The 17,388-nt window shown below is 34.7% G+C and overlaps 4 protein-coding genes across 6 annotated transcripts; 2 read left to right on the top strand and 2 right to left on the bottom strand.

Moving 5' to 3' along the window:
- Positions 1 to 443: 443 nt before the first annotated feature.
- Positions 444 to 5,632, top strand: LOC11417028 (pentatricopeptide repeat-containing protein At1g62930, chloroplastic). Of its 2 annotated transcripts, XM_024773237.2 has the most exons (4): positions 448 to 602; positions 1,138 to 2,642; positions 3,099 to 3,354; positions 4,925 to 5,632. In XM_024773237.2, exons 2-3 carry the CDS (start codon positions 1,141 to 1,143, stop codon positions 3,127 to 3,129), a joined length of 1,533 nt encoding a protein of 510 aa, XP_024629005.1. In that variant the 5' UTR covers positions 448 to 602; positions 1,138 to 1,140; the 3' UTR covers positions 3,130 to 3,354; positions 4,925 to 5,632. The 2 variants fall into 2 exon arrangements, with proteins under 2 accessions (XP_013447397.1, XP_024629005.1); XM_013591943.3 differs by having other exon boundaries at positions 444 to 2,642.
- A 2,945-nt stretch (positions 5,633 to 8,577) lies between these two features.
- Positions 8,578 to 11,048, bottom strand: LOC11415765 (uncharacterized). Of its 2 annotated transcripts, none has more exons than XM_003631043.4 (6): positions 10,725 to 11,048; positions 10,116 to 10,631; positions 9,831 to 9,959; positions 9,687 to 9,748; positions 9,500 to 9,616; positions 8,578 to 8,885 (listed from the first exon to the last, which is right to left on the bottom strand). In XM_003631043.4, exons 1-6 carry the CDS (start codon positions 10,773 to 10,775, stop codon positions 8,837 to 8,839), a joined length of 924 nt encoding a protein of 307 aa, XP_003631091.1. In that variant the 5' UTR covers positions 10,776 to 11,048; the 3' UTR covers positions 8,578 to 8,836. The 2 variants fall into 2 exon arrangements, with proteins under 2 accessions (XP_003631091.1, XP_024629007.1); XM_024773239.2 differs by having other exon boundaries at positions 8,578 to 8,879.
- Positions 11,049 to 11,174: 126 nt separating this feature from the next.
- Positions 11,175 to 12,479, top strand: LOC112417459 (uncharacterized). The gene has a single exon (XM_024773168.1). It carries the CDS (start codon positions 11,175 to 11,177, stop codon positions 12,477 to 12,479), a length of 1,305 nt encoding a protein of 434 aa, XP_024628936.1.
- A 2,925-nt stretch (positions 12,480 to 15,404) lies between these two features.
- Positions 15,405 to 16,515, bottom strand: LOC11413701 (peptidyl-prolyl cis-trans isomerase FKBP17-2, chloroplastic). The gene is made up of 3 exons (XM_003631042.4): positions 16,095 to 16,515; positions 15,928 to 15,972; positions 15,405 to 15,842 (listed from the first exon to the last, which is right to left on the bottom strand). Exons 1-3 carry the CDS (start codon positions 16,463 to 16,465, stop codon positions 15,488 to 15,490), a joined length of 771 nt encoding a protein of 256 aa, XP_003631090.1. The 5' UTR covers positions 16,466 to 16,515; the 3' UTR covers positions 15,405 to 15,487.
- Between the last annotated feature and the right edge of the window lie 873 nt (positions 16,516 to 17,388).

Genomic DNA, 17,388 nt, shown 5'->3' with positions numbered 1-17,388 from the left:
ATACGGTGAATTCTAGAGTGAACCATCATTTAAGTGGTTCATCAATGGACCAATTTAAATAATAATTATGAACCATTGGATCACTAAAGTGTATAGATTTTAATATACACTAGATTTGTTTCTCTCCTATCTTCCACGGTTCCACTTCTCAATCTCATTCCTACCTCTGCACTTCTGCAGCAAACATTTTTTTCTTACTATCGCCATCATATCTTTTAACTATCACCTATAAGTTATTAGTCTTCATCCATCAATTATCGGCTACATCGTTCATATTTATTTTTAAAAATGCACATAAAAATATAATTACAACTTTTGACATTATTGCATTATCATCGTTATGGAGTATATCTCACCCAAATGTAAAACATACTTACCTTTAATAATATGTATATTTTATTTTTAAAGATAAAAATACAACTTGACCATAAAAAGAGAAGATAAAAATACAAGTTGAAAAGTAAAGAAAATGGCATAAAGCAGAAGCACAATGGAGGCTTAAACCCTAGGCAGGTTGTGAATGGATTGTAATTCAAAGAGAGAAACAGACGATCCATTCTCGCATCTTGATTTTGAAATTTGAGGATGCTCAATCCAATAAGGTATGCCATTCCCAAATTCTCTATTTCTTCTCGTTTCTTTGGTCATTTCCAACCCCAAAATCCCCACAAAAATTGTAGATTTCGTAATGTAGATGATGCTGTTACTTGTTTCAATCGCATGGTTCGTGTTTTTCCTCCTCCGCCCACTTCTGTATTTGACAAGCTTTTGGGTGCTATTGTCAGAATGGGTCATTATCCCACTGCCATTTCACTCTTTACGCAACTTCAATCAAAGGGAATTTCCCCTTCCATTGCTACTTTCACCATCTTGATTAATTGTTACTTTCATCAATCTCACACGGCTTTTGCTTTTTCATTATTGGCTACCATTCTTAAGAGTGGTTATCAACCCAATTTGGTCACTTTTAATACAATTATCAATGGTTTTTGTATCAATGGTATGATCTTCAAAGCTTTAGACTTTTGCCAAAACCTACTAGCCCAAGGGTATCTTTTTGATCAATTTACTTATGGGACTTTGATTAATGGGTTATCCAAAAATGGGCAAATAAAAGCTGCCCTTCATTTGCTACAGGAGATGGAGAAAAGCTCCGTTCAACCCAATCTAGTAATGTATAGTGCACTCATTGATGGACTCTGCAAAGATGGATTTGTTTCGGATGCCCTTGGGTTGTGTTCTCAAATTGGTGAGAGGGGGATTTTACTTGATGCTGTTACCTACAACTCTCTAATCGATGGTTGTTGTAGTGTGGGTCGATGGCAAGAGGTTACTCAATTACTAACAAAAATGGTGCGGGAGAATGTTGACCCAGATGACTATACCTTTAACATATTGATTGATGCATTATGTAAAGAAGGGAGGATCTTAGAAGCACAAGGTGTGCTTGCGATGATGTCGAAAAGAGGCGAGAAACCGGACATTGTTACTTACAATGCTCTGATGGAGGGGTATTGTTCAAGAGAAAATGTCCACGAGGCAAGAGAACTATTCAATAGAATGGTCAAAAGAGGCTTGGAACCTGATGTCTTGAATTATAATGTCTTGATTGATGGTTATTGCAAGACTAAAATGGTGGATGAAGCCATGGTTCTCTTTAAAGAGCTATGTAATAAAAATTTAGTCCCTACTATTGCTTCTTACAATTCTCTTATCGATGGCTTATGCAATTCGGGAAGAATATCACATGTGAAGAAGCTTCTTGATGAAATGCATGGTAGTGCTCAACCCCCTGATGTAGTCACGTATAATATATTGATTGATGCATTATGTAAAGAAGGAAGGATCTTAGAAGCCCTAGGTGTGCTTGTTATGATGATGAAAAAAGGCGTGAAACCTAACATTGTTACCTACAATGCTATGATGGATGGGTATTGTTTAAGAAATAATGTTAACGTGGCAAAAGACATATTCAATAGAATGGTCAAAAGTGGCTTGGAACCTGATATCTTGAATTATAATGTCTTGATTAATGGTTATTGCAAGACTGAAATGGTTGATGAAGCCATTGTTCTCTTTAAAGAGATGCGTCATAAAAATTTAATACCTGATATTGCTTCTTACAATTCTCTTATTGATGGCTTATGCAATTTGGGAAGAATACCACATGTGCAAGAGCTTCTTGATGAAATGTGTGATAGTGGTCAATCACCAGATGTAATCACTTACAATATATTGTTAGATGCGTTTTGTAAAACCCAACCTTTTGACAAGGCAATTTCATTATTCCGACAGATTGTTGAAGGGATTTGGCCTGATTTTTACACAAACCATGCAATTGTTGACAATTTGTGCAAAGGTGAAAAATTGAAGATGGCAGAAGATGCTCTTAAACATCTTTTGATGCATGGCTGTTCTCCCAATGTACAAACATATACTATTCTTATCAATGCACTTTGTAAAGATGGCTCTTTTGGTGAAGCTATGCTCTTACTTTCAAAAATGGAGGACAATGATCGCCCCCCTGATGCTATAACTTTTGAAATAATTATTGGTGTACTGCTACAGAGAAATGAGACTGATAAGGCAGAGAAACTTCGTGAAGAAATGATCGCCAGAGGTCTAGTAAATATTGAAAAAAGGTCAGATACTCTAGTTCCATTTTATTTTTTATTTAACTTTTGACAGTTACTTTAGTTCCATTTTGGATTATGCTTCCATAATCTATTGTCTTCACTCTACATAAATGCTTAGGAAATGTGTGTTTCCCTTGTTTCTGAGAACTTGAATTAAAATTAAATAATAGGATATATATATAAATGTTTCTGTGCATAGGTATGTATATATGTATGTTCAAAGTCATTGCTGCTGCTTCTTATTGAACTTTTCTTTTATAAATTGCTAAGACTGTTACTCTTCTTCCTTCACAATGTATAACTACTAAGCATTTTTAACAAGCAGGCGGATCTATTTTTTTGCTCTTGGATTAACTCTTAGCTATTAGGTCCTTTCTCAGTCTGAACTGTTGCCAAATTGTTGAGTTTTCTTTGGTTTTATCATCTTAATGACAACCTTTTAACGATGAGAAACCCTGACAGGTTGATGTATGAAGAGGGAGGGAATCTGTGATGGCTGAACTTATCATTCATGTTCTATTTTCATATGACAACCAGTGCAAGTCAAGATTTACATGTGTGGGCAATACCGACTGTGAAGGCCAAAATAGTTTTGTAAGCTGAATATAGACTTTTCAATGCCAAATATCAGATTTCTATGGTCAATGGTTTATTGGAGTCAACAGCCTCAACCAGAGTCACAATGTATTCTTCCCTGCCAGTTCTGGCTTTCAATCTGGTACACTTCTTTGCTTACATTATTCTCATGACCTATGCTCTACTATCCTGCATTTTCCCTTTCCTCTAAGCTAGTAAATGCTAAATTTGATTGCTGACGAATCCTGAGCCGCTCATCTCATGTTTTTTACATACTCCCTCCGTCCCTTTTTATAGGAGTAGTTTACAAAAATCATGGGTATTAAGTAAAGTTGTTGGAGTAATAAGCATAGTTTTAAAAACCGGACCGGTCATTGACTCGGTGAGGTCACTGGGTCACTGAGTCATTGGTCGAACCATTGGGTCAATGGTTGAACCGCATGACTGAATCGGATTAAACCGGATGACTCGGTCGTATAACTCGGTCATTATAAAAAATTATATGTATATTAAACTAGATTAAATTGGATGACTCGGTCAGTAAAAACTTCTAAAATACTCGGGTAATCTATAGAAATATTAAAAAATCATTACACAAATTAACTTATTTCACAAATTCATTTTTCAAATATAAGCCAATTTACAATAACACACGTAGTTAAAATATTTCTATCTTTTTTCTATTTCTGTTTAATATATCTTATGCATGATGAATAAAGTAATAACAGTATAAAATATCTCTAGCCTTTCACATGTTGACTTTACCATTTTACTTAAAAAAGGAAAAACAATTACTTGGAGACATAACCCTGCTTTTGGTGTTTCACAGCCGTCACCTCCACAACTCTCATCTTCTATTCTCTCTAAACCAAAAGTAGATCCAAATACTCCCTGCTGCGTGATAATCTTCTCCCTTCCATCATTGTTCTTGCTTTCCGACATCTTTTCCCCTTCCATCGCGAGATCTCCCTGCTGCGTGATAATCTTTCTCACTTTTTCTCATTTTCTGGTTTTTTTATCTTTTGAAATAACGATGTGTTGTGACTCGGTCCGGTTCACCAAACCGGCTGAGTCACCGAGTTTTACCGAGTTCAAGCGAGTCACGCCGGTTCTCACCGGTTCAACTGCACAACCGATCCAATAAGTAGATCGAACCAGATACACCACCGGTTCACGGTTCAACCGGTCGGACCGTCCGGTCCGAGCCGGGTTTTAAAACTATGGTAATAAGGTTGTCTAAAATGTGTGTGACTATTACTAGATTACCCTTAATTAAATATAGAGGAATGCTAGGGACACTCTCTTTTATACACTCTCTAACACTCGCTCTTTTATTGGATGAAATCAATGCGTGTCCCACCACTTTAAGTGGAACCCATTTCCAAAATGTGAGGACCACCTTGATTTAAACCAATAAAGAATAGAGTGTTTGGGAGAGTGTTGAAAAGAGAGTGTTGCTAGCACAACTCTTAAATATATATTTAATGTTAACTTTTCATATACCAAGACAAATTGGTAATATTAATAAGGGGTATATTTGGAAAAAGATGAATCAATGCATCTAAAAATTTGGATATGATCTTATATTTAGAGACAAAACTTTTTTGTAGACTACTCCAATAAAAAGGGACGGAGGCAGTATTTCATTAACAAAAAATAAAACCTGAGAATTAGATTTGTAATGATACATGTGGTATGCTATTTACTTGTAGGCTCACTTCAATCTGAGCAAGTTTCATGCTTGTGAGCTAAATCAGTGTGATCATGTATTCTTTGGAGAAATTCACTTCCATCGTCAAGGAAAGCGCAGGTAGAAGCAGAACTGTCATAAGGGAACAGTGACTGCTTTGTTCTTGGGATTCTCAATTTCTTTTTACCAGTAATATTTACAGTCTTCATTCTATCATATTACTTGATTTATCATTCCTGGAGATTGTGAAGATTCAGCGCATTGCCTTGTGGACTTTGCCAGAGATATGTGAGTATTGAGCGGAAGATTCGCAGTTCGACTAACTAGAAAGGCCCACCATTATCTTTGTTCAATATTTTTAACAAGTAGCAGGTTGGAATTCCAGCATCAAAACAATTCTTAAAATGTAAAAACAACCCAAATAAATCACACAATGGAAAGTTGAGAAGCAGGTTTGATTCATTTTCAATGCTTTTCTACTAAATAAAACAGCAATATACTCTGTAAGAAGAATAGCATTGAGGTTCTGTGAACTGGTGAGCACCCAGGAGTTAACGTAGAATGTACAGCTTGCTCAGGACAGTTGTGCATACTGCCAAAGATAATAAATAGATCTGTTGTGACTTGTGAAAGTAAACTTTAGTTCCATCCATAATTTTAGTTCTTCACATTTACACTTTTGATAGACATATGATGATTTAAAGCTACATCTAATTCTCACTCAATCGAACTTATTTTTCATGCTAATTGGATCTTGTAGGTGGTACCTCAGTCATTTACACTTTTCTGTAGTGCCATACATGTTACCATTATTGTTTGACTGCCTAATGGTATTATTTTAATCGAATAAATTGCTATTTTCTAATTAATATCATATACTAAAAAGAAAATTTTGATGCTGTTCACCTTCGATCAATATACTATTTTGAAAATCTTTTAATCAATCTGCTGTGAAGCCCCGATACTTTAAAATGGATGATATATTGTATCCCCTGCGTATCCTGCACCGATACCTGTCCGATATTTTCCGATACGTATCCGGAGAGTATCCAAATATTAAATTTTATTTTTTAAAAAAATAATTATCCGATACATCCCGATACGCACGGATACTTGTATTTTTTATATTATTTTGATTTCTGTTTTTTTTTTGTGTAAAAAATAAGAATAAAAACATTATATTACTATAATATATATACATTTCCTTTATCTTTCTTTGGTGCCAGTACGACCCACACCACACCACACAACCAATTGCATCTTTCCCTTACTAAGAAATTAGGGTTTCAACTTTTTCTTCCAAAGTGGTCACCGTCCACTTTGGCCACCGTCGAACCATCCAAAAGCTTGCTTTAAAGCTTCTTGTGCAACCTTGTTCTTCCTCCTGTTGTGAGAGAAATTTGAGTACTTTCTCTTTTATCCATTCTTGAAAAAGAAACAAAATGGATTCAAAAAGGGTAGAAGATTTGGTTTATGTGCATATTAATCTTCGACTATTGTCAAGGAAATAAGATGGATATAAGAAAGGACAATCAAGAATGTGGGACATTAGTGGAGATGCGTATGAACCGCTTGATGGTGTTGGAATTGAGTTAGCAGAGTTGTCTTTGGATGAACCGGATTTGGAAGTTTATTTGTATCTTGATGATGGGAATGGAGGAGAGGAGATGTAAACGTTAGTTACTTGTTAGTGTTAACTCTTAGTACTGATGTGTTCTTTTTTTGGATATAATGATTCTTTTTTGGATCGATATAGTATAACACTAACAAGTTCCTTTTGGATATAGTGTAGCATTGATGTATAGCAATGATGGTGCTCTTTTTGGTATATATTGCGTATGTAATTGACTAATGACCACTCTCTTAATCGTCAATATTATTTATATTTATATTAATGTGTTACGAGCCTGGTTTCTTGTGTTTGTTAATATACTTGCATATTAAAAAAAATGGTTACAATTATATTGTACATTTAATTATATAATTTTTTTTATTAACGTATCCCAACCGTATCTCTTGATTTTTGAAATTTTTCTATATCGACGTATCAGTGCAGTATCGTATCCGTATCGTATCTCGTATCCGGGCTTCACACAATCTGAGGTTTACTCTAGATTTTAAGACTTACTCATGAAGGAAAGAGAGAAAGAGAGAGAGAGGTTTAATGTACTTTCAAAGCCAAAACACACAAGTAAAAGCAAGATACGAACTTGCATTCAACAATCAACGTATCCAAAAAAGAGTGAATCCAATATACAAATTTGCATTCAATAATCGACATATAAATTAGGCTTAATTACACCACGGGTCCTTTATGTTTGACGTTTGTAACAGATGGGTCCTTTAAGTTTGTTTTGTAACAGATAGGTCCTTTAACTTTGTAACAGTGTACGACTAAGTCCTTCCGTTAACTCACCGTCAAAAAAACACTGACGTGGCTGTGAAGTCTGTGATGTGGCATGCAAAAGGCAAAAACATGTTATTAATTGGAAAATGTTATGATTATTTTTGAAGATTGCTCATGTAACTTGCATGTTGTTGGCTTTAACTTGTGTTATTGCAACAATAAATTTGATATTTAATCAAGTAAAGTGAACAATCCTTGTAACATGTTGTTTTTTTAGTTTAATTTAAGCGTGCAATCATATTAAACGATCAAACATTGTTGAGTGTAACATTAATGTAATGTGTTAAGTGTTTTGTTTTAAAAAATAAATGTTTTGTTAATGGAAGAACTTAGTTGCACAATGTTACAAAGTTAAAGGACCTATATGTTACAAAACAAACTTAAATGACCTATCTATTACAAACGTCAAACTTAAAGGACATGTGGTGTAATTAAGCCTATAAATTACTATTTTAGATTAGTTTTCACAAACTAACTAGTTAGTTTTTATATGTCTAACTATCCAAACTAACATTAGTTTTTATAAATTATTTTGTTTGTATAGTTTGTATATATATGTCTAACAAACTAATTTATATGCCGATTATCGAAGGACTAACTAATTTTCTTAATGAGTGTGAAAGTAATTCAAGTAAAAACAATTGTTTGGATAGTTTGTATAGTTTTTTTTTCTTCTATTTATCCAGGTTTGAACCAGATCTCCGACTTCTTTTTCCTCATCTCAAATCGATTGAACTATCCAGCCCCTCTAACAATAACATCTCTCAAATCCTAATCTTACAAAATTCATGGACAGAAGGTTTTCTCAATTTATATCTAATTATGGCTATTACTAATATGCACATGTGTGAGTAATTTCAACATTTGAATTTTGTTTATCTACACAACACACTCATATGACAAATCCTCAGCACATTTTTTTTTCCTTCTTATTTTCGCTCTCCTACCTCTAGGTCCTTGCCGATTACCAAAACTCCACCAAACACAAAGTCACATATTCATAACGTCCCTCCACTCTCAAAAAAAGGAAAAAAAAAAATATTGTTTTTTATTGAAGAAAAAAAAAAACATAATCATAGTCGAAAGGGGAAAATTAAATAAATAATGTGTTGATAGTTCATCATATGAGTGTGTGGATAACGAAATATTAATTTTACTTGTGCATCATGCACCGCATGTCTCACTTGAGCATGTTGGCAATGGTCCTAATATTCAAAATTGAATTTTGCAAAAGAATGATGATGATATTCACGCATAAAAAACATGTGTTACATATCTGCCGATGCAGGTCCAAAATGATAATTGCAGTAGAAGAATTAAAATGACATAAATGACAATCCATTAGTTTAGTTACCTACACAACGTATACATCAAAGACAAGAGAACAACCAAATTAAAGGGATAAAAACAAGAAAAGTTGCAAGTTGCAACAACATTACAAGGCCTTGGAAAAACCCCAAAGAACATTCCTAACAGCAGCAGTCAATGATGGCAACTCTAACTTCAGTGCGGTGCAAGAGAACCGTGTTACCCAATTTTCATGGCATCGCCGCTTTTCCCACTGCTTGTTCTATACCTTGAGCAAACAGCAAATAAGTTAATACCATTTATTTATTCAGACCTACATATAAGAGTTTAAAAGGGAATTTTAAAGCATAGAGATCATTTGGCATTTGCAGACAATAAAATATGATCCTTCCAGGCTTCCACAGTTCTATATTGCGGTAGTCAGACATAAAGGCTAGATGACTTATTATGAAGATTTTCCTTTTCTTTTTCTTATTATCATTGTAGCGGGAAGTAGGAAAGTACTAAGAAAGTAAGAGTAAAGGCTATATGACTTGTTGTGTTGAAGAAGAATACTGCATAATTGTAAGGTTCTCTCCCTCACCATCGATGTGAGTTGTGGAAAAATGAACCCCCAGGTTTTACACAATCTGCACAGTCTGAGACACTAGGATAGAATAACCAACAGGTTTAAAAATATTGTTATCCTGTTCTTAATGACTGTTTTAATACAGAGAAGTCACAAATCAAATCAAAATTGAAAATAACAAGAGTTACTCCTTTTCTTTCCAATAAATGTTACTTGATAAGCTGTTAACACAAGATACCTAAAATGGCTGAATACAAGAGTTTTGAAGAAAAAAGAAGTTAAGTTACACAAGTGAAATTAAAACTGCTTCTCACCAGATCTGTTCTTCTGGTGGAAAATTGCGACTGTAGAGTGGAAATTCAAAGAGGAAAACTGATTTAAACCATGTAGGTAACTTTCCATAGACTGCTGGTGGCAATGGGATCAAAGGGCTGAAACAAAGATTTGGATTAGTTGTTTGATACACTGAAATATAGAATAACATGGAGGAGGTAGACTTACCTGGTTCTTTGTTTGTATACCCTATATCCATCCACATTGCCAAACTTCTTATCTGCTGATTCCTGCCTCCATTATGCAATTCATCATCAGAAAAGCGACAAAATTGCATCACAATTGTGACCAAATCAGAGGTAAGAAGCAAACCTCGAGCAGTGGAATGCCACTGATGAAAAGAAGCAACAGTGTGAGAAAAATTGGTCCGATGATTACCAGCCATTCAGCCCTATCCAGTATAGGTGTAGATGCCACAAAAATTCCCCACCAAAGTAATATCTGAGTAAAGCATTCATGAAGTTTGATTAACATTTTACACTATTTGTTAATAAAATAAGAATTGTATTAGAAGATTGAAACACCTCTTGTACCAAATACTAGTCAATCACCAGTATAGTTTGATTTGAAAGTAACAAGGGGTAGAAACTAACTAACCTCACCAAAATAGTTAGGATGTCGAGTGTATTTCCAAAGTCCAGCATTGCACCACTTGCCTCTATTTTCAGGGGACCTTTTGAAATTAAGTTTTTGTTGATCAGCTGTACCTTCAATCATAAAACCCACAGCCCACATAAGCCATCCGATTAAATCGACAGACTGTAGAAAAGGATTTCTATCGGTTGCATTGACGACTGTAACAGGTAAACTGACGGCCCAGACCCAGACAGCCTGAAATATCCAGAAGATGGCCAATTTACCCAAATTGTTGCGCATTTGATCAAAGCGTCTATCCTCACCCCATTGTATAATCCTGAGTAAGAGAAAGAAGGCGAGGCGAAGACCCCATAGTACAACAAATAGAGTGAGGATTATCTGTCGAAAATGCCATGAGCCTTTGATAACAAAGGTCAATACAGCGATAATTACGAAATTAGTACTTCCGGCAAAATCAGTGACCTTGTCGAATTTGAGAAGAGCGGTGATGATGAAAAACAGAAGTTGATAGGCAAACTGCAAATTGATATTGATATTGATATTGATGAGATAGATAAGTAAATAAATAAAATATAAATGGAATTGGAATTGAGAATTGAGAATACTTACGGTGATTATGGCAGTGAGGGCTAAAAAATGGGAGTCAATCACAGTACCCATATTCTAGCTTTATGATTAAAATTTATATCTATCTATCTATCTAACTATCAAATTGTATTGTTTGCAGCAGCTTTCTGTTATATAATAATAGAATGAAATTTTGAAGAAGAAAAGTATATGCGGTTGAGATTGGAAGACGAATTGATAAGCAGCACCATACGACCAGACTGATTATTATTCAATATTCAATATTCAATATCATAAGCATTTGCACTTTGCAAGGATCTCTTCTCTACTATTCAATTCAATATTCAATAACGGGGTCTGTCTCACGATTATTCAACTCAATCTTTTCGCACCGATATCTATCTATACCACTCCTACTTTTTTTTTTTTTTTTTTTTTTTTTATTATAAGGGAACTTCTACCGTACTATTCGCGCAAAAAATGTTCTCAAGGATGGGTACACTTGGCGTATTGGTTCGGGTTCCTCTTCCTTTTGGTTCAGCAATTGGAGCTCTCTCGGCCCTATTGGTAACTATGTACCAGTTATTGATATTCATGACCTCCATCTATCTGTTAAAGATGTTCTTTCCACTTCTGGTAGCCGTACTCAGGTTCTACACCAACCTCCCATTAGCGGTAGAGAATCACATCAACAATTTTCACATCCACTTTAATGACAACATTGAGGATGCGTTAATTTGGTCTCAAAACAAAAATGGTACTTATTCTACAAAAAGCGGCTTCCATTGGCTTCTCACCTTCAGAGTCCCGGCAACTGATATCATCCCTCACCCCTCTTGGTCTTGGATTTGGAATTTGCAGGTTCCGGAAAAGTACAAGTTTCTCATCTGGCTCGCTTGTCAAAATGTTGTACCAACTCTTTCCTTGCTCCACCGTAGAAACATAGCGCCATCTCCCACCTGTGCTCGATGCGGAGAAGAAGATGAAACCTTCCTGCACTGTGTCAGGGACTGTCATTTTTCTAGAAGCATATGGCAGAAAATCGGGTTTACAGGTAATGATTTCTTCACAGCTACATCAGCTCATGATTGGTTCAAGATCGGTATGTCCAGCTCCCTCCCAGATATCTTTTTCGGTGGTCTTTGGTGGGCTTGGAGACACCGTAACTTAATGTGCCTTAATAATGAAACAATGTCTCTTTTTCGGTTGTGCAACAATATCGTTTCAGCAGCTACATATATCAAGTCTGCCTTTGATAGCGAGGAAAATGTGAACCATTCTGACCGTTTCGTGAAATGGAACAACAGAAATCACCATGACCATATTCTTAATGTGGATGGCAGCTGCTTAGGCACTCCCTCACGCACCGGTTACGGTGGTATTCTCCGTAATAGTGCAGGCTTGTTCATCTCAGGTTTTTCCGGTTTCATCCCGAATTCGACGGACATATTGCAAGCCGAGCTAACCGCAATTCACCAAAGTTTGCATATGGTTATTGATTCGAATATGAATGACGTCATGTGCTACTCGGATTCACTTCTTGCAGTTAATCTTATTATGAATGACACTCCGAGATATCACACCTACGCCGTCCTCATTCAGAACATAAAGGATTTGCTTAGTGTTCGAAATATCACTCTCCATCACACATTAAGAGAGGGGAACCAATGTGCGGATTTCTTTGCCAAGTTGGGTGCTAATTCAGATGTTCATCTTGTCGTCCACCAATCACCGCCAGCTGACCTCCTCCCTCTGCTTAGAGCTGATGCTATAGGCACTGTCTTTATTAGGAGTTAGCTGATTGTTTTGGTTTTTTTTCTTTTGTTTCTGTTTTCTGTTTCTCTACTTATGTTAGCCTCTCTGTAACCAAAAAAAACTTATACTGTACTATTACAAAGTGAGGTGTACCGATACTATTGTTTCATAATTTTATAAATTAACGATTATTTTTTGTGAAATAAATAAATATTTATCAACATTTTTATTTTATAGAACATCATTTCATAAGAAAAAAACATCAATGTTCTCAATTATGGATGATAAAAATTTAAAAAATATTAATTTGATTTCGTTGACACTTTTGATGAATAAGATTTAGTTATTATAATTATAAATGATAAAAAAAAAAAATTCAAAAAAACAACTTATTTAACTATTAATTTAAAGAGTAAGGTTACCGGTACATTCAAAAATATTGGATATACAAGAGAATTTGTCACAGTTTATCAAACCAATTAGAAGTATTAATTAATTTAACATGCAAATACAAACTTTTAACAAAATTCACTAGTATTAAAAATATTTGAGTAATAAACTTGTTTAATATATATATATATATATATATATATATATATATATATATATATATATATATATATGATTATTACTAAATTATTTTCTGTATAAATATATTTAATATTAATTTTCATATACCGAAATAGATTGGTAGTATTAGTAAGTGATATATTTGGAAAATGAATAATAAATGCATATAGAAATTTGTATAGAACCTTATATTTTCATACAAACTTTTTTTTTTTTTATTAAATTTCACTTATCTCTCAATAAAACTCCTCATTACTAAGATTCTCTTCTTTAAAAACAGGAGGGTTAACACCAAAAAAAACCAAACAAATTTTTATAGTGTCTTTTAATTACGGTCCGAGAGAGCATTTGGAATCATTATAAAAAGAGTAAAAAATAACCAACATAGGTTGATCCAGATGATAATGATCTAACCCATGCCCTGCAAGAGCGTAGCTTCAACTTCCACGATCAAGGATGGGATTTTTTATTTTTTTTGAGGGAAGGATAGGATCTTGTTGATGGACAATATGTAAATACTTTTTTTTTTAGCCATGATGCCTTCTCCGACCTCAAAAATAATAACATCATTGGGAATTCAAATGGGTTAGAGCTTTTTTTAAAGTTAAGTAGTATTTAAATAAACTCTAAATTATTGTTGATATAACAAGCCCAAAATCAACTCCCAGTATTTTCCTTCAACCTTATCCATCTTTTAGATAGAAAAACTTCTATAGCTAATTAATATCTTAAAATGCTGAGTTGTTGTTTAATAAAGGATGCTCGTTATAACCTTTGAAGGAGTCTTGATACATAACATTTTTATTTACTTAGTTTATTTCTGATAATTGTTCATGGGGTAGCTCGCCTCGTTTGATTACTTGATTATGCACTCCACCATTATAAAAAAAAGGCTTAATTGCACTTTTGGACCCCTATCTTTTTAAAAGTTGCGGTTATGGACCCCTAACTAATTTAAATACAAAACAGCCCCCTATGTTTTGATTCTTTGGCAGTTTTGGACCCCCAAGGCAAAAAAAAAAAAAAATATTGACACGTGGCACCTCACTTAGGGTGCCACGTCAGCGTTGACCGAGTCAACAATGGACTGGGGGTCCAAAACTGCCAAAGAATCAAAACATAAGGGGCTGTTTTGTATTTAAATTAGTTAGGGGTCCATAACCGCAACTTTTGGAAAGATAGAGGTCCAAAAGTGCAATTAAACCTAAAAAAAAAAAATGCAATAGAATGATGTTTAATGTATGTTTGATATTACGACATTGATTGATTTCAACTTACCAAACAAGCACTTAATTATGTATCCCCGCATAAAAGTAGGGACAGCCCTTTAATCTTATATTCCAGATCAAAATAATTTGAAGTATTTTCACTCAACGGGCGGAATCTGTCATATAGATGTTGTAGCCTTGAAGTAGGATTGAAATGTCACCCACAAGGAAGGATTTGAAGTACCCTTTAATCCTATTCCCGATCAAAAGAATCTGAAACACTAAAATAGTTCCTCAATGTGTTTAACCTATATCAAATTAACTCCTCTATTAAATTTGACCGTTAAACAGATAGATGTGCGGCGTTAAACATTGATGTGTCCTTTCAAGTCACATTCCACATTTGCAAGAATTTATGAACACGGACACAGACACAAACGTCGAACACAACACTAACATGGACACATTGATACCGATACCGATAAATCTTAAAAAAAAAAAAATGACATAATTTAATGTAATTACAAGTATCGGTATTAGACATGACACATATCGAATATCGGGACATAGTTTCAATTAAAAGTTTTGGTGCAACGTGAACTATTTTGATCGAATATTTTGGTTGCAATAAGAAAAATATATCATCAAGAAACCCATTAATATTCAGATCCGGATTCTTTATTGTAAAAAAACACGCAGTTTAATGTTGTAGTCAATCTCCGTCATTGATTTTAAAATCAATTTTGCACAATCGAATAATCTCAGTCGTGACTGGAGATCCCAACAAGTCGATATCTTCCGCTTTGCCACACCAATTCCTCTTATTATGGTATATAGAATAAATGGTTAAATATTTTTGGTGACTTCACAATAGAAAGAAAGGTATATTATCTATAAGTAACCCAATATTTTGAAGAAGAGGTTCATCGGTAATTATGGAATTTGAGGATTTTTAAATTTGTTCAATCACTGGGCTATTTTTCTTGTTTGTAAAATTAGCTGCAGCCTTCCAGGAATGGGCAAGGAGATAAGTATTTAAGAACCAACAAGTTGATTTCTTGTCTAATCATGTCATGTAGGAGCAATATATAATAATACTAGTTGATTTTAAGACATGAGCAGTATACAATTGTTGATTTTAATTGGATATGCTTTAAATCCTATATTTAATCCATACAAAATGATGAAATAAATAAGAAATGAGTATTTTATTATTATTATATGATAAATCCAAAGCACTCTAGTGTGCATGCTTACATTTAATCAAAATCATCAAGCAGGTGCAATGGACACTTTATCAACCTGTACAACGTATTCAAGTGTTGCAAGTGGAGGAATTTCCACACCAGACCCTAAATCAGCACCATTCTCTCTAAATCCCAATTCAGGAGGCACAATAACTTTCCTCTTCCCTCCTGCCTTCATACTTTTTATTACATATTCAATCCCTTCACACACACCCTTACTATATGGCCTTGACCCCATAACTAGAGCCAATGCTTTCTTGTCTCCTTCAAATGTGTTCACAAACACTTCTCCTGTGCTTTCTACCTTTCCCATTATATCAATCACAACCAAATCACCTCGCCTTGGCATATCACCACCACCAATTTTCAATTCATAGTACCTGTACATATTATCACAAAAATGATTCACACAATATTTGTATGTAATTTTCAAATCTTCTAATCATACTGTGTGAAATAATTAACCTTATGCCATTTGGCAGAATCACCTCTTTCTCCTCCTCAACATTCCTATGAATACAAAAATATCATTATTAGTCATCACTAAAAGAGCTAACTAATATTTAACCATTCATATATGATTTTGACAAATGTAGCATGACATAGAAAAAAAAAATGTAACAGTGAGAAACCTTGTGTTAGACTCTTGCTGCGAAACCTCAAGGCGAGTTTTAATTTGTTCCGAGACAACACCAAATGCAAGAAAACCAACCCATGCAAGACCAGCTCCAAGGCCAAACCGTCTGGTCAAGGAAGTGGCAATCCAGTCTGTGGAATCAACCTTAGTTGATGAAACAACTGGTTTAATAGGAATCTGTTGCTGTGCTTTGGCAGAGACTTGCACTGACTGATCTTCATTCAAATTTGTTGTTGACTGTGGAGATGATGGACCTGAGGGTTGCGGTTGTTGTGGTGGAGGAGTTGCTGATGAAGAAGTGATGTGATGACTGGTTCTGGTATTGGGGAGTAAGAAAATTGATGAGGAACCAAAGATAGTGGCCATGTTTAGGATAATAATGATAATAAGTTTGATTTGGATACAAAAGGGCAAAAGGAAATATCTTACAAGTTATTGGCTGCAGTCCCCACCTTATCCTTATTTTGAGGGCATCAACTAATTGGCTCCACTTCTATCTTAGCCTTTTGTTGCACATGTCAAAGTTGATCCAATTCAACAACATTAGCTGTTACTAACTTACTATACATAGATTACAAAGTTAATGATGAAACTCACACACAGTGTGCAGAGAAAAAGTGTATCGCGGGTTCAAGCCCACGGTTCAGCATATCAAATGTCCCTGCAGGCTGCAGTCTTTTACCATTTGGCTCGCTTACGGGACACATAAATTACAAAGTTGATTTCATGTTTTTCTAGTTGAAAGTAGGATGGACCCAGATCCTCTCCAATCATTGTCTGTCCAAATTCACCTCTTAATCTCTATCATTTCATCCTTTCTTCATTCTTAGCCTCCGTCTGGAAACACAGCCAAATTTTGCATAAATATGCGGCCACCCACAAGCTACTATTTACAGCTTGAGAATTTTCATGTCCAAAGTGTCTCAGGACGTGAGAACCATGTGGAAAGCGTGAATCCAAATACTAGCTTAGTGTCCTCTCACTCTTGTATTTTTCTACTATGGAGGCAGAAGGCAAGAGAAGATCTAAATGGAAGTAGAACACATTTCTCTTCAAACTACAAATATGAATAATAAGAGGTTCAAAAGATTACGAAATCTATCTAATATCTCTACCAGGAAGGTTAGGTTGTTAACATTAGACACTGTCAAAACCGTCTCCGCTGATCAAAAGCAAATAAAATATCGCAAAACTTTAGAAAAAAGAAGGAAAAACTGGATATCATTCATTCATGTATCACCAGTGTTACATTCTCCCCATACATAATATGTCATAAAACAAATGAATAC

This window comes from Medicago truncatula, chromosome 8 (assembly GCF_003473485.1).
Source record: "Medicago truncatula cultivar Jemalong A17 chromosome 8, MtrunA17r5.0-ANR, whole genome shotgun sequence".
In the NCBI taxonomy this organism is placed as follows: domain Eukaryota; kingdom Viridiplantae; phylum Streptophyta; class Magnoliopsida; order Fabales; family Fabaceae; genus Medicago; species Medicago truncatula.
Note: the sequence above shows the minus strand (reverse complement) of the source record. Positions and strands in the feature narration are given on the sequence as shown.